This window comes from Pyrgilauda ruficollis, unplaced genomic scaffold, assembly GCF_017590135.1.
Source record: "Pyrgilauda ruficollis isolate IOZ18807 unplaced genomic scaffold, ASM1759013v1 scaffold48, whole genome shotgun sequence".
Lineage (NCBI taxonomy): Eukaryota > Metazoa > Chordata > Aves > Passeriformes > Passeridae > Pyrgilauda > Pyrgilauda ruficollis.
Window position 1 is genome coordinate 1,180,563 of NW_024526377.1, and position 22,209 is coordinate 1,202,771.

The 22,209-nt window shown below is 59.1% G+C and overlaps 1 protein-coding gene across 1 annotated transcript; it reads left to right on the top strand.

Moving 5' to 3' along the window:
- Positions 1 to 10,683: 10,683 nt before the first annotated feature.
- Positions 10,684 to 22,006, top strand: SERINC2 (serine incorporator 2). The gene is made up of 10 exons (XM_041479460.1): positions 10,684 to 10,778; positions 17,175 to 17,336; positions 18,068 to 18,255; positions 18,359 to 18,438; positions 18,549 to 18,686; positions 18,803 to 18,972; positions 19,224 to 19,314; positions 19,426 to 19,561; positions 20,629 to 20,844; positions 21,262 to 22,006. Exons 1-10 carry the CDS (start codon positions 10,740 to 10,742, stop codon positions 21,398 to 21,400), a joined length of 1,359 nt encoding a protein of 452 aa, XP_041335394.1. The 5' UTR covers positions 10,684 to 10,739; the 3' UTR covers positions 21,401 to 22,006.
- Positions 22,007 to 22,209: the final 203 nt, after the last annotated feature.

The window sequence follows — 22,209 nt, forward strand, 5'->3', positions numbered from 1 at the left end:
CCTCTCCCCCCGCCGCCGGGGCCGCCCCTCGCCCCCCCGGGCTGCTGTGTCCCCGCGTCCCCCCGCGCTGACACAAGGGGAGGGAGCGCTGTGACATCCCCCCGGGTCCCAAGCTCCGGGTGACTCTGCCCCGCTTGGAGCCCCCAGCCCGGGCGGGGGGCTCGCAGCTCGGCGTGGCCACCAGCCCTGCTCGGGGAAAAGGGAAATTTCCCCTCCGATTTCCTCTGGATTTGGCTCCCCGGCTGCAGAGCCCCCCGGGTGGGGTGGGTTGAGGGGGCTCTGCTCCACCACCAGGACAATTTGACCCCAACGCACACAGCTTCATTTAGTGCGGCCAAAATCAATCTTTGGGGGGAAAAAAGAATGAAAAAATCCGTGGCTGCACCCGTGTGGCATGTGGTGGGTGGGGGAGGGGCGGGGGGCTGGGAGACCCTGACTGCGGCTGGCAAATCCAGCGGATCACGGCACAGCCCGCGCTGTGCCCTGCACGGGGGCTGGCACCGCTGGGCACATCCTGGCACAGCCTGGGCGCGGAGCAGATGCCACCAGCTCCTCCTGGCCTGACACCGGTGTCACCTTGAGGGGGGGACACGGCCAGCGCCGAGGGTGTGAGATGGGGGTTCTCACCCCACCCCCGAGCTGGGTCAGGGCAGCGAGGTGGGGGAGGTAGAGCGGGAATTAAGAGACTGGAATTCCACCCGGGAGCAGTAACCACCTCCCAACGCTTCCATCGGCATCCCTGCCGCTGGGAAACGCGTGGGGTTGGTGAGAGGCTCCAAAATGTCCCTCCTGGCCCTGAAGGCGGCTGTCCCCAGGTCTGGGGGAGCTGGGTGCACTTTGGGAGGGACCCCCACGGGTGAGGGGGTCCCTGCTCCCCATCCCTGCAGGGGGACGCTGCTCCCAGCAGGAGCGGGGCTGGGGCGTGATCCCAAATTCCCGGCTCTGGCCAAGCTCCTCCCTCTGCCGACGGCCACGGGCGATGCTGAGCACCTGGAGCACGGTGTCCATCCCGTCCCTTCCCCTGGAGCCCGTGCGTCCATGGGGACACGGCAGCGGTGCTGCTGCCCCGGGACGGGCGATGCTTCCCCGAGCCCCGCACCCCGCCAGGGGACAGCGACACGGACAGGGGCCACCAGGACACGGCCGCTGCTCGTGTCTGCACCCCCGTACCCCAAAACCTCGGCAGGGGCTGTGGCCGCCGTCCCCGGCAGCCAGGGGAGGGACACGGGTGGCGCTGGCCGCTCTCGTTGGTGGCGGGCGGGTGGCAGCTCCCAGCCTTCGCCAGCCGCTATTTTTAGCTGCTCACGCTTCGCTTTCTCCTTGACTGTCTCCCCTCTCCGGAGCAGTCTCGGGCCGAGCAGCGGCGATGTTTATCCTGCCTGGCACTCGATCGGATGTGACACTGCTGTCGCGGGCCGAGGGGACGGCTGGGAGCGAGGGAGGGGATGCTGTGGGCATGGCAAGGGACAGGAGGAGAGCCCGCTGTGCTGCGGAGCACCTTGGAGAGTTCTCCCTCTCTCCAGCTCCCGAGCGGCCCCGGCGGATGCTCTGCCCTGGGACGGCTGAAGGGCAGCCACACCACACACATCCATTTCCTCCAAGGCTGAACAATTCCCTGCCCAATGTGATCCTTTAGGATGGCTGGGCTGGGGGAGCTGGGGAAACTGAGGCACACCAGAGGTGTGTGAGTGCCTCCATATCCTGCCAGTGATTCCATATTTCTGCATCCATATTCCTGCTGACACGGAATAACCTCTCCCAACCCTGCATCCAGGGCATGCTGAGCAGCAGCAGCCCAGAGCCCCAGCTGGAGCTCCCAGAACTCTTGGGCACAAACCTCGGGGATTCAGGGCAGCAGCTGGGAAAGGAAAAATTATTCCAAAATTATTCCAAAATTATTCCCTGCTCAGGCAGCTCCCATTGGGAGCTGGTCCAGGGCAGGGCTGTGGTGCTTGGTGCTGCCCCAGCGTGGGGCCAAAGGCTTCTCTGCACTCCCTCTGCTCCTTCAGCTGCTTCTCTGGGGCTTTGAAGACCTTGGGATCCTCTTCCCAGGATGCTCCCAGCAGGATGATGGGCCCTTGCTGATGAGGGGCCGAAAATAAATCATTTGTGCCTCGTGAGCTTTGGGAGAGCCCCTGATTGATCCATCAGGGATGTGAAGCCAGCGAGGATGGGCTCAGACTGCTCCCTGCTCTGCTTTGCTCTGAATCCTATTATCCCCTAAAAACCCAGGTTCCAGAACTGGGAGAAAATCGGTCTGGAAGAATCTTCTCCTGCTGCTGCCCAGCTGCTTTATCCCCCTGGGGCAGGAGGGTCAATAAACCCCACGGACCCTCGGGTAGCTGCAGGTCTGGGGCAGCTCCTGGCGTTCCTGGAGGGAGCAGGCAGGGAGCAGAGCTGTTTTCCTCTCCCCTGCCCAGCACTGCAGGCTTTGATCTGGGCTAAAAGTCACTCTGGGGCAGAGCAGCCCTTTGCTGTTCCTCTTTTAGATGCACCTTCCGATTTCCAGCCTGGCTGAGCCCCCGCTTGCCTGCTGGGGACACAGGTGACGTGCAGGGAAGGTTATTCCTGAGCCCAGGGTCTGCGTCAGTGCTCGCTTAAGGGGCTATTTTGGGACATGGGTCACAGGGTTTGGGGACCTGCAAGTTGTTCCCTGGCTGAGGGCTGGGACTTTCCATGAGCTCCAGCAGGACACGGCCTCAAGTCCACCATGGAGTGATGGAGGTGGCTCCTGAGGGATGGATCTGCAGGAAACACCCTTGGGGAAAACCTTCCTGCCTGTGAGATCTCAGGGGCAAAGGCAGCGAGCATTTCCTTGCCTGCAGGATTTCAAAGCAGAGGGAAAATGCCAGCAAAGAACTCCCAGGGAGAAGATTTGTCACCAGGCAGGCTGGGGCGTCACACTGAGCAGGGTCTGGACATCTTGGAGCTGCAGCAGTGCCCTTCCCAGGCACCCTCCAGGACCCTGCCATCTGCATCCCAGTGTGCTGCTCCGCCCTGTCCTTCGCAGGGCACAGGATTCTGCAGCTCCACCTGCCCCCAGGACATCAGGGAGCTTCTGGAGACCTGCAGGGCACAGGAGTCTGCAGCTCCACCTGCCCCCAGGACATCAGGGAGCTTCTGGAGACCTGCAGGGCACAGGATTCTGCAGTTCCCTCTGCCCCCAGGACATCAGGGAGCTTTTGGAGTTCCTCCCCCCGCAGCGTGTGCCCAGCCCAGAGCATCCTGCCTCTCTGGGGGACAGCACATGGGATGCTTTTCCTGATTTTATTCCCTATTTCAGGCTGTCAGGGCAGCTGGAATATCTGCAGTGAGTTGCACTGGTCTTTGCAACTCATCCGCAGCTTTGCTGTCCCCGGCAGAATGGAAAATTTCAACCAAAAGAATGATTTGTTGCTGTTTTTGCAGCAGCAGAAGCTCCCTCCTGACCCAAAGGTGAGGTGGATCCCGCAGCCAGATGCAATCCCAGCCCGAGGCTTATCCTGCTGCCAGTTCATCACAAGAGCTGGGGGAAAAAGGGACACTGAATGACTCAAATTGCCTCTCTCGGGGCTCAGCCACCAAAATATTCATCCCCTGCCCCAGTGGACCAGCAGAACGTGCAAATTATTTCTGGGCATTAGCTCAGGAAACCACCTTGCCTGTGCATTGGCTCTGGGATTGGCTGAAATCCCACATTTCTGGGCAGCAGCCTGGGTTGCACAGGCAGGAGTGAGCCCAGGCAAGGTCAGGACAGCTCAGAGCAGCCCAGGAGGGCTTGGGAAGAGCTGGGACGGGGCAGGAAGAGCTGGGATGGGGTGGGAGAAGATGGGATGGGGCACATTCCCCAGATGTGGGATGCTGTGGGATGACCTGGGATGTGGTGGGAAGAGCTGGGATGGGGTGGGAAGAGCTGGGATGGGAAGAGCTGGAATAGGGTGGGAAGAGCTGGGATGAGGCAGGAAGAGCAGGGATGGGGTGGGAAGAGCTGGGATGGGAAGAGCTGGAATAGGGTGGGAGAGCTGGGATGTGGCAGGAAGAGCAGGGATGTGGTGAGATTTGCCCCGTTCTTGCTTTAGGGGTCAGATCAGAGCAGTGAGGGGAGCGTTGGGAGGAAAGGTGTGCTGGAGTTAACCGGGCAGAAAGGCAGCATCCCCAAAAAAAAAGTGTTCATGGGCAAAAAAAGAAGCGCTCAAATCTATTCTTCATGCTCCAGTAACTTCCAGATGCCTGGATGGGGATGAGGAGCCTCACAAACACCTCCCAGCTCAGGAGAGCGCCTTGTGCCTCCTGCCTGTGCACAGAGGGGCACACCCGCCCCCAGAACTCGGGGGTTTCACCAAACCCACCCGATTCTAACCCCTGAGTGCCCAGCTGAGCGCAGGGACGTTGCAAACCAGCCCCAAAATTGTGAGGAACCTCGGGGTGGGTGGACAGGGAGTGTCCACGGCGCGGTGCTACCGGGAGATGCGGGCACCGCCCGCAGCCCTGCCCGCCTCCACCTCCCGCAGCCACGGGGATTTGTGCAAAGCTCCCAGCGCCCGGCCTGGGCTTTTTTTATCCCTGGCTGCTCTTACGTTGACATTCCTAGCTGTGCCACTGGCTCCAGCGCTGCTCGCTAACCCCTTTTACAGGCGGCTAAATATAGCCCAGGCAGCCAAGCAAAATCTGCTCGGCACGGCCACGTGGGGCTTGGCAGCGCCGCCGCAGCCACGCCGGGCCGGGGGGGCTGCCAGCACCGGGGGGACACCGCCAGCTCCGCGCTGGTGGCATCTGTCACCCCGCGCTGCCCGGCGCCGCCCAGGTGACCGCTGGTGCTCCCGGCGGGGTCCGGCCGCTTCTCCCCGCCTTGCAGCGCCAGGGCTGCTCCCACCCCGCGGGTCTCCGCGCCGCTCCCACCCATCTGGAGCATCTGGAGCTGGTTAGGATCCCTGATCCTGCAAAAACACGGTGGGAAAGCCCGGCTGGCTGCTGTGGCTAACAAAGAACAGCCCCGGCAGCCCACGGGGTGCAGGCAGCAAGTCCCAAATCCACGGAGGGCTCATCTGCACCCCACAAAGGCTCTGCAAAGAGGGCACAGGGCTCGGGGGTGGGCTCAGCTCGGCTCCTGCCTCTCCTGTCAAGCAGAGATATTTCTGCTGGATCCATGAACTCATTAAGCAGACACTGATCTAATTGTCTCCACGCCGCCACTTGTGGGTTTTTTTCCTGTTTTTGGTTTTAACTGGCAAGAACGAGGTGAAAGGTCGAGCAGAGAAGTCTAATTGGATCTCCATGGCTCATTAACCCTTCCTCGAGAGGGAGAATCGTTAAGGCTGCAGATGAGGAGGCTCAAAACCCACACGTGCCTCAGGCAGCTCTCCCAAATTTACATCCCCACAGCATTGCCCTGGCTCCTGTGCACCCAACTGGAGACATCCTGTCAGCCAGGGGACGTGGGGAATGCATGGAAGGGCTCAGGGAGGCCCGTGAGGGAGTTTGGAGGAAGGCCGGTGACTTTGGGTGGCTTTGGGTGATGTTGTTTGTGTTGCTTTGCCACTTTGGGTGGCTTTGTGTGAATTTGGGTGTCTTTGGGTGACTTTGGGTGGCTTTAGGTGATGTTGGGTGGCTTTGTGTGAATTTGGGTGTCTTTGGGTGACTTTGGGTGGCTTTAGGTGATGTTGGGTGGCTTTGTGTGAATTTGGGTGGCTTTGGGTGACTTTGGGTGGCTTTGGTGGCTTTGAGTGATGTTGGGTGGCTTTGGATACCAGGAAAGAAAATTGATGGGCTGAAGTCTTGAGAATCCAAGCAGGAGCAGGCAGAAGGGAAGGGAAGAAGCAGCTCCTCCTGCCAGGTGGGTGAAGGACACCTTCAGAGCAAGGTCTCACCCTGCTGCTTCCTCCTGCAGGCTCCCCACCCCGCCACCTCTGTGACTCAGACCCTTGGGGAAGAAATGCAGCTCATGGTGGAGTAACCCTCCAGATCTTCCAGCCCATGAGAGGCCCAGTGACAGCGCAGAATCTCTGCTGTGACACTGCCATCCATCACCAGGCAGGCGTCTGGGCACCGCCAGGAGAAAGACAAACAGCATCTGTCCGAGCTCAGTGGGGAGGCACCGCAGCTTTCCCAGCTGTCCCTGTGTCTGGGAGCCCAGGACAAAGCAGGATTCAAGGACAGCGTTTCCAGCCCTTCATCTCCCTGGACGGGAGGGGCTGTGGGGAGAAGACCCCAGCACACCACAAGGTTTAGTGACAGTCCCTCAGCCTCTGCGTCACCCCAGTGGCCTTTGAGACATCTCAAACTGGCAAAAGGTCCTTGAAAAGGGTCCCAGTTGCTCAGTGAGCTTGCCAGAAGCAATGCCAGGGGGTGGGAAGGCTGTCAGAGGGCTCAGGGGGTTTTCTGGGGCTCCATCAGGCTCCTGTGCTGGGCAGCTCTGCAGGGCTGGTGCCCCAGGGAATGGGCATGGCCCCGAGGCTGCCAGAGCTCCAGGAGCATTTGGGCACTGCTCCAGGGATGCCCAGGGTGGGATTGTTGGGGTGTCTGGGCAGGGCCTGGGGTTGGAATCCATGATCCTGTGGGTCCCTTGCACTCATCCTTGTGGATTTCCAGCTCAGGATATTCTGTTATCCACAATTCTGGGATCTGAGATGTTCTGGGGTGGGAAGACAGGAGGGTCCTGGTGGATGAAATGGACAACAAAGGAGCTCAGGCACAGAAGGTTCTGCAGATTCCTGCAGTGTTCCTCCTGAAAATCATCCCACTCGTTTCCCCTGGCTCTGAATCCTGGCTCCTGTGACCCTGAACACCCTGGCTGGCTGTAATTAAAGGCCCAGAAATTGCCTGTTGCTCCTGTGTGTGTGTCTGTTTATCACAGAGCAGCTTAGTGGAAAACCAATTCCCCACCCGCCTCAGAGGCATCCTCGCACCAGGGGAAGGGGGTGCTTCCATCTCAGCCCTTTTGCACCCACCCTTCCCATCCCAGCCTGGCTTTGTGCCTGTCCCCATTCTCACCTGGGGGCTTCAGACCCCGAGGGAGGCAGCAGAGCTGAGCAAAGGCACCTGGGGGGCTCCGTTCCTGCCCCTCCTTGCAGCACAGGGTGGGTGAGGGGACTCGAAGCCCCAAGGCTGGGATGTGCCTGACTGCAGCTGCAGGCTGAGGGGAAGGGTCCTGTGTGTCCTAAATCCCACCCCGGAGCCCCCAGGATGCCAAAGGCAGGGCAGCCCCACAGACCAGGGCTTTGTCAACCCCAAACCCACCACCCCAAAATTATACCTTGTGCCACGGCTGCATTTCTCTGTCTAGACAATGCTTTGGAGAGCATTGCTGGGTTTAGCTGCTTTTCCAAATGCAGTCCCAATTATTAATTATTATTAATTGCTCTAATGTAGGTTTATCCATGACTAGCAGGGCTCGGGAGCAGCAGGATTCCTGCTGGCTGCACCCACAGCTAAGCTGGTATTGTCCCAGATACAGTCACATGAGAGCATTTGTTTTCCCAGGCATCTCTGGCAAGCTGCTCCTGGCCCTGCTCCCCCAGCCCTACAGCCCCCCACGGGGGCAGGAATGGGGCCCTGAGCCCTCATGAACCATATTTGAGGTTTTGGGTGCCCTGATGAATCACACCGGGGGAAAGATGCCTGGGGGATGCTGACGGATGCAGGAGAAGAAGCAGAGGGGGGAAAAAAAGAGTTTTCTTTGAATACAGGGATGCTCCCAGCAGTGGGACACGGGCTGGCATGGCTGCAGGCAGCCCCATGTCCCTGAGCTCTGGTGCCATCCCACATTTCCCGATCCTCATCTCCCTGTGTGGGGTGAGTGAAATTGGTCTGTGCGGGGCCCGTCACGGCTCTGTCACTTGTGACGCTGCTGTCACAAGGCTGTCACAGCGCTGGTCCCGCCCGGCCCGGGGCGGCCCTCGCTGCCCACGGCCCCTCCCGGGAAGGGGACATCGAGATGGGGACATCGAGATGGGGGCATCGGGAGGCTGATGCGAGGGGTGGTGGCAGTAGGGTGGCCTCTGGTGGGGGACACCGCTGCCAGGCGGGTGGGGACCCTCTCCCTGCTGGCAGCCGTGCCCGTGGCGCTCCGGGAGCGGCAGAGACAGAGCTCGGTGACCGTCCCCGGTGTCCGGCAGGGCCTCACTCCGGCACTGCCATCTGGTGGCATCATCAAAGGGACCAAGGGACAGTGACGGGGGCGGGACTGGTCCCTCCAGGGTGCATGGAAGGATTCCTGCTCCTGGAGTGCCAGCGAGCTCATGTGCCTGCGAGGACAGCAGGACCGAGGGGACAAACACCTGCCCGGCCAATGTGTCCTTCCGACGGGACACGGACCGAAGGACATTCCCGCTGCGGATGTCACAGGGCTCTGGCACCCAGCCAGGAGGAGACGGAGCTGCCAGACCCCCCTGAGCCGTGCCGGGGCTGTGTCAGAGCCAGCCCAGTGTGGCCCGGGGCCGCGGGGCGCTGCCAGACCCGTGCCCGGGGCAGGATGAGATCGCACTCGCTCAGCGCCTCCGGAAAGGAGAAACCTGAGAGCGGCTGAGATCAGAGCACAGTTTTTGGGTGCTGACCTCTCCTGTTGCAGGGCTGTGCCCTGTCAACAGATTTTGGGAGCCCACAGAGGCTCAGATAATCCTTTATTGATTTGTGACAACTGCTGATCAGGGGCCAAACCCCGGAGCTTTACCTTGGAGCAAGAAGTGTGACACCCTCCTCTTCCTCAAGGACACAGGGGACATGTGGCCCCAGCCCTGTTCCCCCGAGTCTGCTGCTGTCACATACTCACGGACTTTCTCCTCTGCCTAAATTTAGGGTCTGGAAGTGGGCTGGCACCTCCCGGTTTATCCCAGCCCTGAATTATGCATGGCAGAGCACTCACTGCCCTGGGAGGTCATGCCAGGCTTTGTCTGGGCAGGAAGAGCAGGAAAAACCTGCTCTGTGCCACCCTCAGCCCCCTGCCCCGGGTCTGGCCCTGCAGGGGAGTGGGTTCAGGCTGCTGGGTGGGCTGGGGGTGGTGGGAATGCTGGAGCTGGAAGGTGTGGTGTCAAATCCAGCAGAAGGGCTCCTGCAGGAGGAAAAGCCAAGATGAGGTAAAAACATGGGTCCATTGCTCTGTGAGGTGGGGAGTGGCTGAGGCTGAGAAAAGGAATGCTGCCTTTGCCCCTTGCCAGCCTGGTCTTCAGGTTCCAGAGAATCCAGAGATCCCACAGGGAAAGGCTGCACCAGGGGAGACAGATCCCCCACGGGAGAGGATTCAGACCAGGGCATGCTTCAGCAAACTGAAAACCATTTCAGTCCTGCTGGGACGCCCCGAGGGGTGAGGGAGGGACTGGTGGCACTGTGAGGCTGCTCTCAACCACCTTTCACCGATCTTGGGGATGGAGAGAAGAGTCTGGAAGGCTGCGGGAAACCAAATGTCACTGCCACCTTCCAGAAGGGCAGGGAGGAGCCAGGGAGCTGTGCACACATCAGCCTCAATCCCTAGGAAGGTGAGGGAGCTAATCCTGGGAAGCATTTCCGGGCACATTAAGGATGACAGATCAGGGGAAGCCAAGCTCAGCTAACCTGACAAACTCCTCCAGGGGCTTGGTAGAGCAGTGGGTGTTTCTATATGTCAGTGAGATTGCCCAAACCCTCTCCAGGCTGATCAGCCCCAGCCTCCCAGTCTTTCCTCATACATGGGACACTCCAGACCCTTTCCATGGGGTACTCCTGACCCTGAATTACCTTTGTGGCCCTTTTCTGGAGTCTCTCCAGCTCGCCCACATCTCTCTGATTCTGGAGAGCCCAGAACTGGACACAACACTCTGGGGTGGCCTCACCAGCGCTGACCATGGGATCCCCTCCCCGGCCTGACACAGCCCAGGACACCTCTCACCTTCTGCAGCAGGGACTCGCTGCTGCCTTGTGCTCCCCCTTTGCCCAGCAGCACCCCCAGGGCCTTTCCTGGAGCTCTTTTCCAGCTGAATGCCCTCCACCACATAGTGGAGTGTGGGATTGTTTTCCCAAGGCCAAAACTTTGCCCTTTCACCTTGCTGAACTTCCTGAGGCTCCAGTCAGCCTCCCAGGGCCTAAAGGGGCTCCAGGAGAGCTGCAGAGGGACTGGGGACAAGGATGGAGGGACAGGACACAGGGAATAGCTCCCACTGCCAGAGGGCAGGAATGGATGGGATCTTGGGAATTGGGAGTTGTTCCCTGGCAGGCTGGGGAGTGGCTGGGCTGGAACTGCCAGAGCAGCTGTGGCTGCCCCTGGATCCCTGGCAGTGCCCAAGGCCAGGCTGGACACTGGGGCTGGGAGCACCTGGGACAGTGGGAGGTGTCCCTGCCATGGTAGGGGTGGCACTGGATGGGATTTCAGGTCCCTTCCAACCCAAACTCTTCTGGAATTCCATGACACCTTCCCGCGGGCTGTTTCCAGCCCAGACGGGGCTCTTGGCCATCCCCCCAGTCCTGGCGATGTCCCCGTGGTGCGGGTGGGGTCCCCTCCGCAGTAACCGGGGACGGAGGGGAGATGGAGGACGATGAAATGGAGAGGGAGGGCTATGGAGAGGATGGAGACGAGGCTGAATTGAGGATGATGGAGCCATGGAGGGACTCCCCTGCGGGCGGGAGGGGGCCCGGACCCCCCTCGCTGTCCCTCCGTCGCCGCAGGGACCGCCCCGGGGGAGGCGCGGCGGGCGCGGCCGCCCCGAGCTCCCCGGTGCGGGCGGAGCCAGGGCGGCGGCGGCGGCGGAGGGGACCGGGAGCCGGGAGCGGGAGTCGGGAGCGGCGGCAGCACCATGGGGGCCTGTCTCGGGGTCTGCTCCCTGCTCAGCTGCGTGAGTGCCCGCCCGGAGCGGGGCCCGGGGCACCGGCGCTGTCGCGGGGCCGCAGCGGCGGGCGCGGCCCAAGGCGGGCGAGTCGCGGCCGCTGCGCGTCCGGAGGAGGGTCCAGGGAGAGCCGGGGAGGGCTGAGGGACAGCCCGGGGATGTGCCCCGCTACACCCGGACGCGGAGGGGTCCAAGGCATGCCGGGAGGGTGATGCAGGGTACCCCTGGGGGATGCAGCACTACAAAGGGGATACGGGGGACCCCCCGCAGGACACATCCCTGGAAATGGGGGGATGCAGGGGACCCCCGAGAGAATGTTCCCTACCCTGTGTAGCCGGGGGGATTCAGGGGACCCGACCCCTGGAGGATGCGCCCCTGTGTACAAGTGGGATGTGGGGCACACCCAGGGGCTGCACCCCTGGATATGCGGGGGTTCAGGGGTGCATCCCTCGGTGGCTGGAGGGGTGTGGGACATTGTCGGAGCAGGGGGTCCCACTGCAGCCGGGGTATCCAGGTGACACACAGAGAGCTCACTCCAGAGAGTGGAGGGGAATGGGGTGGGTGGCACACCCCAGGGCTCCTGGGGGAGGTGGGAAGCCAGAGCAGCCATGTCCTGCTGGCCCTGGAGGAGTGGGGGGTCCTGGCCCCAGAATGCAATGAGAGGCTGGGGGTCCTGCCTGGTTCCCTCTGCTGAACTGCAAAGTGGGGATGCAGGAAGAAAAGGAACTAGGATAGGGGTGCAGAGGGCTGTGTGTGGGGTGCCATGGCCCAGGGTGGGTGCAGGCTGTATGATTTGGGGTGCCATGGCCCAGGGCAGGCATAGGGTGTGTGATTTGGGGTGCCATGGCCCAGGGTACCTGCAGGGTGTGTGATTTGGGGTGCCATGGCCCAGGGTACCTGCAGGGTGTGTGATTTGGGGTGCCATGGCCCAGGGTACCTGCAAGGTGTGTGATTTGGGGTGCCATGGCCCAGGGTACCTGCAAGGTGTGTGATTTGGGGTGCCATGGCCCAGGGCAGGTGCAGGCTGTGTGTTTGGGGTGCCGTGCGCCAGGGCAGGCTCAGGGCAGGTGATTTGGGGTGCCATGGGCCAGGACAGGCACAGGCTGTGTGTTCGGGGTGCTGTGCCCTGTGACGTGGAGTGTGTGGTTTGGGTGACGCAGGCACCTGTCCACACCAGCACTTCCTGCCCTGGCGGTGCCTCACCTTGGGCACAGAGCCAGGGCAGGGCAGTGGAACCAGCCTGGGAGCTGCCAGCCTGGAAACCTGGGAATGGGACCTGTTTTGCAGCTTGACGTCTGAGTGCTGGAGGTTTAACGAACAGGATGTTTGGAAATGAGGGATGGGAGGGAGGGTGGCCTGCAAGGCCCCCCCTCTGTAACACATTCCTGTGTTTCTCCTTATGGACAGGTATTGGGAAAGGAGGGAGTTACTCAAGAGCAGGACTGTGGAGGTTTCTGTATGAATTCTGTTTTTTTTTTCCTCCAAAAACTGTTGTGGTTCAGACTGTGGTAACAGTAGAGTCACTGTATAGGTTTAATTGTCCTGTTCCTTCCTGTGGAAGTCGTTCATGAAGGGGCTGGTTTTGTACAGGTCTGAGGTGAAGAACAACACTGAAAAAACCCCAAACTGAATGAAACATTCCCCCTAGTCTGTGTAATTATTAAAAATAATTACTTTTAACAAGCTTTTATTTAATTTTGTTGTTCCTTCTGGTGGACCTGGTTGATGAAGGGGCTGCTCTAGCACCAGTCTGAGCTGAAAAACCACAACACTAAAAAAAACCAAAACCAAACTGAACAACCTCCCTAGTCTTTTTTTTTTTAATTGTTATTTTTAACAAGAACATCCTGACTAACTCCTTCTGCTCTGCCTGCATCCCTTGAGTCACAGCACCACAAGATTGCCAAGCCCTTCCTTCAGCGCTTTCCCCTACAAGCTGCTCCTGAATGAAACCTTGAATCACAAAAGGAGAATTTCTCTGTCCCTGCCTCCTGTGGTTCTCCAGGCTTTGCCCACGGCTGCCGTGAGCAGTGTGGTCATTCTGAGCTCCCTTCCTGCGTGACAGGCTTGGGGTTACCAGCAGAAGGCTGCCCCAGCCAGAGCAAACCCTGGAGGCTTGGACAGACCTTAGATACCCCCTGGGGACACTCAACCTCGTGGCACCAATCCAAGGCCACCTGCCAGGCAGGAAGGCCACCAACTCCCCAGGCTGTGGGGATGTGGTGGGATGGGTGCTGATTAACCTGCCTGCTCGTTAATTTCGGCAGCAGAGAAACACTGGCTGCTCGGCATCGCTCTGGGTTGACTCACTCTGGGTGTACCTGGGACTGCTGGGGCGAAGGCAGCTGGCAGGTGTGGTGGTGTAGCTGGGGTGGTGTAATTGGGGTGGTGTAGTTGGGTTGGTGTTGTTGGGGTGGTGCTGTGGGTCAGTGCTGTTTGGGTCATGTTGGGTGGGTGTTTTTGGGGTGATGTTGTTGGGCTGTTGTAGGTTGGTTGGTGTAGTTGGGTGGATGTTGTTGGGGTGGTGTAGTTGGGGTGATGTAAATTGGGGCTGGCTTGGTGGTGTTGGGGTGATGTTGGGTGGGTATGTTTGAGTTTATATTATTGGGGTGTTGTAGGTGGGTTGGTGTTGGGTTGGAGTTGTTGGGGTGATGGGCTGGTGTAGTTGGGCTGTTGTTTTTGGGATGGTGTGGTTGGGATGATGTAATTGGTGTAGTGTGGTTGCTGGTATGGGTCAGTGTTGTTGGGGTGATGTTGAGTGGCTGTTTTTGGGTTGGTGTTGTTGGTTGTAGTTTGGTCAGTCATGTTGGGCTGGTGTGGGTGTAGTTGGGCTGTTGGGGTGGTAGAGTTGGGATGATGTAATTGGGCTGCTGTAGTTGGGCTGGTGGGGTGGGTTGGTGTTCTTGGGGTGATGTTGGGGTGGTGTTGTGGTGGTGGGGTTGAGATGATGTAATAGGAGTGGTGTAGTTGGGTTGGTGGTTTTGCTTGGTGTTGTTGGGGTGGTGTTTTTGGGCTGGTGGTGTTGGACTGGTTGTCAGTCGTGTTGGGCTGGCGTTGGTGTAGTTGGGCTGTGGTTAGGTTGGTGTTGGGTTGGTATAGTTGGGCAGGTGTAGTTGGGCAGGTGTAGTTGGGTAGCTGTAGTTGGTTTGCTGTAGCTGGGTTGCTGTAGTTGATCTGGTGTTGGTGTAGTTGGGCTGTTGTGTTGTTGGGATGATGTAATTGTGCTGGTGCTGTAGGTTGGTGTCATTGGTGTGGTGTTAGGTGGGTGGTTTTGGATTGGTGTTGGGGTGGTGTTGTTGGGGTGGTAGGCTTGGGGTGATGTTGCTGGATGATATTTTTGGGCTGGTGGTGTTGGACTGGTGTAGTTTGATCAGTTGTGTTGGGCTGGTGTTGGTGTAGTTTGGCTGGTAGAGTACGGGTGCTGTTGTTGGGGTGAAATTGTTGGGGTGCTGTTTTTGGGGTGCTGTTTCCGGATGCTGTTATTTGGGTTCTGTTTTTGGAGTGCTGTTCCTGTATGGGTGTATTTGGGGTGCTGTTTTTGGGGTGCTGTTGCTGTATGGCTGTATTTGGAGTATTGTTGCTGTTTGGGTGTATTTGGGGTATTGTTGCTGTATGGGTGTATTTGGGATGCTGTTTTTGGGGTGCTGTTGCTGTATGGCTGTATTTGGGGTGCTGGTTTTGGGATGCTGTTGCTGTACGGGTGTATTTGGGGTGCTGTTTTTGGGGTGCTGTTGCTGTATGGGTGTATTTGGGGTGCTGTTGCTGTATGGGTGTATTTGGGGTGCTGTTTTTGGGTGTTGTTGGTGTATGGCTGTATTTGGGGCCCATGTGGCGTTTCCCCAGTCCCGCTCTGGCCACGCTCTCCCTAGCCCCGGGCAGCAGGGATGGGAGCAGCCCTGACGTGCGAGTCCCGCTGAGGTGAGCTGCACTCAAGGAGGAAGTCGACAGTGAAACCGGAGAGTTTAATCATCCACCAGCAGCTGAAAACCGACACTTCCTCATTAACCCCCGGCTCCCCTGCTGCTGCAGCCATTCCCCTCATTGGCTTTTTCCATCCTGCTCTCTGTCCCTTCACCGTGTTCACATTTTGGGGCAACTTTAAAAATCTTTGGAAGGAGAATCAGAGTGCCCAGCACTGCTGGGACTGTCTTCCTTGCTGTTAAACGTTTTTTTTAAAGAAAAAGACTGAAATTAGGAGTGCCCAGGCAACTGGAGGGGTCAGTATGTGGCACAAAGGGTTCCTTGGCTTCACTGCGAAGGAGCTTTCAGGGAGTGATCCTAAAAGGATATCCTGAAAGGAATCCACAGGATTCCTGTGTGATGGAGCAGAGCAGTGGGATGGAGATGCTGTATCCCGTTACCTCAGCAGCTGCAAGAGCCTGTGAAACCTGAGATACAGCCAGGGAGTTTGGCTGTGTGAGAGTCATCTTGCAAAACAAACCTCCAGGGATGCTGTGGGCTCCCAAAAACCTTGTGCCTGTTGGAGAGAGTCCAGAAGAGGCCACAGAGCTGCTGCAGGGCTGGAGCCCCTCTGGAGCCAGGCTGGGAGAGCTGGGGGTGCTCCCCTGGAGAGGAGAAGGCTCCAGGGAGAGCTCAGAGCCCTTGCAGGGCCTGAAGGGGCTCCAGGAGAGCTGCAGAGGGACTGGGGACAAGGATGGAGGGACAGGACACAGGGAATGGCTCCCACTGCCAGAGGGCAGGGCTGGATGGGATCTTGGGAACTGGGAATTGTTCCCTGGCAGGCTGGGGAGGGGCTGGGCTGGAATTGCCAGAGCAGCTGTGGCTGCCCCTGGATCCCTGGCAGTGCCCAAGGCCAGGCTGGACATTGGGGCTGGGAGCACCTGGGACAGTGGGAGGTGTCCCTGCCATGGCACGGGTGGAATGGGATGGTCTGAACCCCCAAATCCAAACCTTCCTAAGCAACACCAAACCTCATGATTTTCCTGTCCAGATCTGCTGATTTTGGGACTGGGGCTTTTTGTTTCAGTTGGCACTGAAAGAGGAGGAGCTGGAGGTGTGGATGGAGCACTGAGGGGCTTTGCTGCATCAGATGATGCAGTAATTCTGCATTTAAAGGGATTTTTGTTGTTCTGTATTTTTTTTTAATTTGAAGGGAAATACAGTAATGCTGGCGCATTTTAATGCACTCTGATGCACGTGGTGCATTTAATGAGGCTGAAATGAAGCAGTCTTTAATTGAAAGCCATTTTCCCTTGCTGCCAAGTTGAAAACACGACATGATGCCTCTGAGCAGCTCCTGGAAGGGCAGGATGAGAGTTCCCGTGGGATCCCCTGGGTCTCTCACCCACCCTAGCTCCTGTGAGTGCCATCAGCTCAACACAGCTGTTCATGGGGCTGGGATGTGGGCTGACATAGGATAAGAGAAATAAGTCAGGAAGGAGGGGATTTTTCTCAAGTAATGGTGTGATTATGCTTAAAAAATACTCAAAGCTATCTTTGGTGATTTGGGGGCATCAAAGTGGTCGCTCGTGCTGAGGGAGCCACACACAACAGCTCCACACCTGCTTTTGTTTTCTGCCATGTCCATTTTTGATGCTAATTCCAACAATGAGAAATGTATTTGAGTCAATACCGAGCCATCTTTAATTAACACTGAGCTCAGGCCCTGATTTGGAAACACGTGGCCATAATAAACACACAACTCATGCACATCCCTCAAGAGCAGGAGAGAGCAGAGCCCTCCCCCTGCCTGCTGTGCTGAAGTCCAGGAGGGGAGGAGCTGTTCCAAGGGAACAAGGTTTATTCTGCACTGTCCCTGAGCAGGAAACTCCCACCAATGCTTTGCTATCAGTGAATTTGGGTTTCCTCAGCCAGGATTTCCCTGCTCTGGCACAGCAGTGGGAGTCTCTGCAATGGGGTGCACCTGGCGGCACTGCCTGTGCTGGATTTGGGATGCCAGAACCCACTGGGGACTCTAGGAGATGCTGTGCCTCAGTTTCCCCACCTGTCAAGTGGCCTTTGCAGAGGGGAAGGACGGCAGGATGAGTTGCTTCCCCCATGGTGTTGATATCAATATCTTCCCATCCTGGATTGGACTGAAAGGGCAGCCTGAAATTGTTTTGTAAACCTCATTTTTGTACAAAAAGAAGGCTCCTGCAGGGCAGGGCTTGTTTTGACCAGATCCTTGCATGGAGCAAAAAACATGAGGGTGTCTGCAGACTCTGGGTGTCATTTTCCATAGGCTGTTACTGCAGCTCTTTCGGTTTTCAGCAACATTTTTGGGTAATTTGGTGCCATTTCCATGAGGTCCTGTGGGCTGTGGGTTGTGGTGCGAGTCGCTCTAGGCAGCAGTGTGGATTCCCAGGCTGATCTCCTTAAGGATTGAGCTGAGCACGTATTTTGGCGCCAGTTTCTCCCCCTCATCACGGGCTGGTCTCCCTGCAGGTGTCGTGTCTCTGTGGCTCTGCCCCATGCCTGCTCTGCGGCTGCTGCCCCTCGGCCAAGAACTCCACCATCTCCCGCCTCCTCTTCACCTTCTTCCTCTTCCTCGGCACCCTCGTGTCCATCATCATGATAATCCCGGGCGTGGAGAAGGAGTTGCACAAGGTAAAGAACTCCTGGAGGTCGCTGGGAAGAAACAACCCAGCTTGTGGTGGGGACTTGGGGCTGAAGCGAAAAAAGTGAATTTTTGGGTCATGATGTGCTTTTGTTCCTCTTTTTTCTGAGCATCTCACTGGGTGCCAGCAATATTAGCCCTGGTTTTCCACCAAGGGGAAAACGCAGTGGGATCATTTAATGCAATTTTTAGTTTTCCCAGATGTCTCCCAGGAAAGTTTCCTACATCCTGTTTTTTGGGGTTCAACTGTGACTTGCAAGTCAGGGAGGTGGAAGGAGCAGAGCTCTGCCAGCTGAGCTGGGCTTTGGGGAAAAGCTGGTTTCATGCCAGATTTCCACTGACCAGCTGGGTGGCTCTATCTGTGTCACCTCAGGCAAGTGGCATTGGAGCAGTCATGGTCTGGCCCATCCTTGGTGGCACCAGGACTCGTGGTGGATGTGGAATCACAGAATGGTTTGGGTTGAAAGGAATCTCAAAGCCCATCTCTTTCCACCCCCTGCTGTGGGCAGGGACACTTTCCACTGTCCCAGGCTGCTCCAAGCCCCATCCAACCTGGCCTGGGACACTTCCAGAGGTCCAGGTCAGCCACAGATGAGGCTGCTTCACAATGGAGAAGCTGATCTTTGATCCAACCAGTAGATCTCCGATCCAGACCTTCCCACAACCATCAATCCCTGTAGGACATGCTGAGGTGATGCTCACGCTCCCATCACTATTTCAGCTCCCCGGTTTCTGTGAAGGCAGTGGGTCGGTGCTGGGGGTCCAGACCAACGTGGACTGCAGCAGCTTCCTGGGGCACAAGGCTGTGTATCGCATGGGCTTCGCCATGGCCGCCTTCTTCTTCCTCTTTGCCGTGCTCATGGTGTGCGTGCGCAGCAGCAAGGACCCGCGGGCTGCCCTGCAGAATGGGTGCGTGTGGGCCCACGGTCCCTGTGTGCTGGGGTGGGGATGGGCAGGACCCCCATCCCTGTCCCCGGCAGGTGCACACCGTGCCTCCTCTCTCCTCCCACAGCTTCTGGTTCCTCAAGTTCCTGGTGCTGGTGGGGATCACGGTGGGGGCCTTCTACATCCCTGACGGCACCTTCACCTCAGGTGAGGAGCTGCCCGTGCCCTCCTGGGCACCTATGCACGGATCAAAGCCAGGGCTGTGCCCCCGAGTCTCACTTGCCCTGTTCTCAGCTGGTTTTTCTCGTCCCCTCAAGTCTGGTTTTACTTCGGTGTGGTCGGCTCCTTCCTGTTCATCCTCATCCAGCTCGTGCTGCTCATCGACTTCGCGCACTCCTGGAGCCAGCGGTGGCTGCACAACGCGGACCAGGGCAGCGCCAAGGGCTGGTACGCAGGTGGGTGTGCTGGCACCTCCCGTGCTTTTGGGGCTCAGCTCATCCCAGGGCCGGGTCAGGCTGAGCTTGGGCAGGACTGGGGGCTCTGCTCCAGCCTCTTTGGTGTCCTCCCCCAGCCCTCTGCACCGTCACCTTCATCTTCTATGCCGCCTCCATCGCGGCCATCGTGCTGCTCTACGTCTACTACACCAAGCCCGAGGGCTGCACGGAGGGCAAGGCCTTCATCAGCATCAATCTCATCCTCTGCCTCATCGTCTCGGTTGTGTCCATCCTGCCCAAGATCCAGGTGAGGCAGTGGGGACCACCCCACAGCTGGGGCTGTGTCACCCTGGGGTACAGGAGTACCCTGAGCTGTGTGACCCTGGGGTACAGGAGCACCCGGGGCTGTGTCACCCTGGGGTACAGGAGTACCCTGAGCTGTGTGACCCTGGGGTACAGGAGCACCCGGGGCTGTGTCACCCTGGGGTACAGGAGCAGCTGGGACTGTGTCACCCCGGGGTACAGGAGCACCCCCAGCACCCACTGTTGTGTTTGCAGGAGGCTCAGCCACACTCGGGGCTGCTGCAGGCATCTCTCATCACCCTCTACACCATCTACGTCACCTGGGCTGCCCTGGCCAACGTGCCGAGTAAGCCAGACACAGCCTGGGCTTTGGGGAGGGATGGCTGGGGCAGGAGCACTCACTGCAGTGGGTGTCTGTCCCTCTGTGTCCCTGGGGCTCACCCATGTGTCCCCCCAGGCCGGCGCTGTAACCCCACACTGCTGGTGAGGAACAGCACTGGCTCAGCCACGGCCACCGAGCCACTGACAACCTGGTGGGACGCCCCGAGCATCGTGGGGCTGGTGATCTTCATCCTCTGCACCCTCTTCATCAGGTGAGCACTCGGCTCCTGTCCCCTGGGCATGTGCGGCCAGCAGCACGCACAGGGGCACAGCCTGCAGGACAGATGGCCAGGGCTGGGCAGGGCTGGCAGGGCCAGAGGCACCCAGGCCTTTGTCCCCTGGGCTCGGGCAGCGCCTCTGCAGCCCCCACAGGAGGAACTTTCCTGGCAGGGGCTGCACTTTGGTTCTCCCTCGCTCTCCCTGAGGAGGCTGGCAGGGGCTGCAGGTTTATGGCATTTGTCCTTGCTGCCCCTCACATCCCCCTGCCCCACAAACAGCCCCGAGCCAGAGCCCCAGCCCTGAGTCCCAGCCCCGAGCACAGAGCCATGGGAGGGGCTGCTGGAGGGGAGGTCACACCTTGGTCCAGGGGTTTTGTCACCACAGGCTCTTTGTCCAGCCATCCCTGTCCCCAGGGACACAGGCCTGACCACAGTCACAGTTTTAGGGTTTCCCCACAGCCCCAAATTGCTCTGCCTGTCCTGGGGATGGCCCCAAGGACAGAACCCCTGCCATGGGGTGGTCTTATCAGAGCGGATGACTGGATGCCCTCCCTCGACCTGCAGGCAGAGCTTTGCCTGACCAACCCAGGACACCTCTCACCTTCTGCAGCCATTCACATTTGCTGCCTCGTGTTCCCCCCGGTGCCCAGCAGCACCCCCAGGGCCTTTCCCAGAGCTTTTTTCCAGCGGAGTGGCTCCCATTCCACACTGGAGCCTGGGGTTGTTCTACCCAGGGGCAAAACCCTGCTCTTAATTCTCTGTTGATCTGGACAATGTTCCAGTCAGCCTTCAGTGCCTGAAGGGGTTCTGAGAGAACTGGAGAGGGGCTTTGGACCAGGGTGACAGAGATTTTAGGGTTTTCCCACAACCTGCATACCCCGAACTGCCCTGACCTGTACCTGAAGGGGCTCCAGGAGAGCTGCAGAGCTGGTTAAGGACCACAGTCACCGTTTTTAGGGTTTCCCCACAACCTACATCCCCCCAAACTGCCCCAAGCACAACAGCCCTGCCATGGGGGCAGTGCCCAAGTGGTGCTGATCCCGCTGCCCCTCTGCCCGCAGCCTGCGCTCCTCGGACCACCCGCAGGTGAACAAGCTGATGCTGACGGAGGAGAGCGGGGCCGGGGCCGGGGCCGGGCCGGGCGGGGCGGAGGAGGGCGGGCTGCGCCGCGCCTACGACAACGAGCAGGACGGCGTCTCCTACAGCTACACCTTCTTCCACCTCTGCCTCCTCCTCGCCGCTCTCTACATCATGATGACCCTCACCAACTGGTACAGGTGAGAGCTGCCACGGACACCCAGGGCTGTCCCCGTTCCTGCAGGTCCCCTCCTCCCGGGGTGCTGGTGTCCGTGTGCTGGGCACAGCTGAGGTGTGAGGCTGCTGGATGTGCTCCCTTATCGGCGTTAATTATTTTTAGGGCTGTGCCTGGGCTTGTCAGCATCCTCTGCTGCAGCCCAGATCCCTTGGGAGGAGGGGGAGCAGGGACCAAAGCTGAGGCCGCAGCAGTGGGGTCACACCCGGGGGTGGCTGCAGCAGTGTTGGGGTCACACCCAGGGGTGGCTGCAGTGTTGGGGTCCCACCTGGGGTGGCAGCAGCCACCGGGCACCCCCATGTTCCCTGGGGGCACCCCTCCCTCCCGGGGCACGGGCAGGGTGTCACAGCGATGGGTGCCACCCCCCTGTTGGCTGTTTCAGGCCGGACGAGAGCTTGCAGGTGCTGAGCAGCCCCTGGACGGCCGTGTGGGTGAAGATCTGCTCCAGCTGGGCTGGGCTCCTGCTCTACCTCTGGACTTTGGTGGCTCCGCTGCTGCTGCCGGACCGGGACTTCAGCTGAGGTGGCCCTGGACGTGCTGCTGCCGTCGTGGCTTTGTCCCTCGAGGCTGGGGACAGCCCCAGCTCTGCCTCAGCCTCAGTTCTGCACGCAGGAGCTGCTGTGCTGGGTTGTGCCTTCTTGCAGCTCCTTTGTTTTAATTTGAAAGGGATGAAGTGCCAAGCAGAGAAAATTAAGGGCTGAGAGAGACCTGAGGGTGGTTTTAAAGCTCTCATCATCTCCGTGCTTGTGTAGTGCCTTTGGCAGTGCCTCCAGACCCTTCTGCCCAGCAGACACCGCTGCCTTGCCTGGGGAGGGTTTGGTTCTCAGCAGCTGCTGGTGCCCCGTGAGGGATGAGTCCCCGTTGGTGCCTTTTGGGATCTCTGGGGTTTGGCTGGGTACCAGGACCCAGGTGTTGTATCCCCAAACAGCCTGGAGGGAAACAAATCTCTGGCTGGGGGCAGAGGTCCTGCTGCATGCCAGTCTCGGTGGTGGCCCCAGCTCCTCGGGGCTGTCCCAGCAGGAGCACAGCTCCCTGTCCTCTCTGGGGCACAGGTCAGGTGTCCCACAGGCCCCAGCTCTTTGCCTCGTTAATAAAGTCTCGTTTGGAATAAACACAGTTTATTTGGATTTGGCTGTTTGGAGTCTTTCCTGGTGGGTGGGTGCCCAACAGAGGAGGGAGTGGGATATTTTAAACTGACCCCATGCCAGGGACACAGCTGGCTGCCCAGGGCTGCAGGCAGGGCTGGCATCGCTTTGGGGCATGGAAACTCGGAGCCCTGGACGCCACTGCCAGCCCGTGACACCCCGAGAGGTGGTGGTGAGCAAAGGGG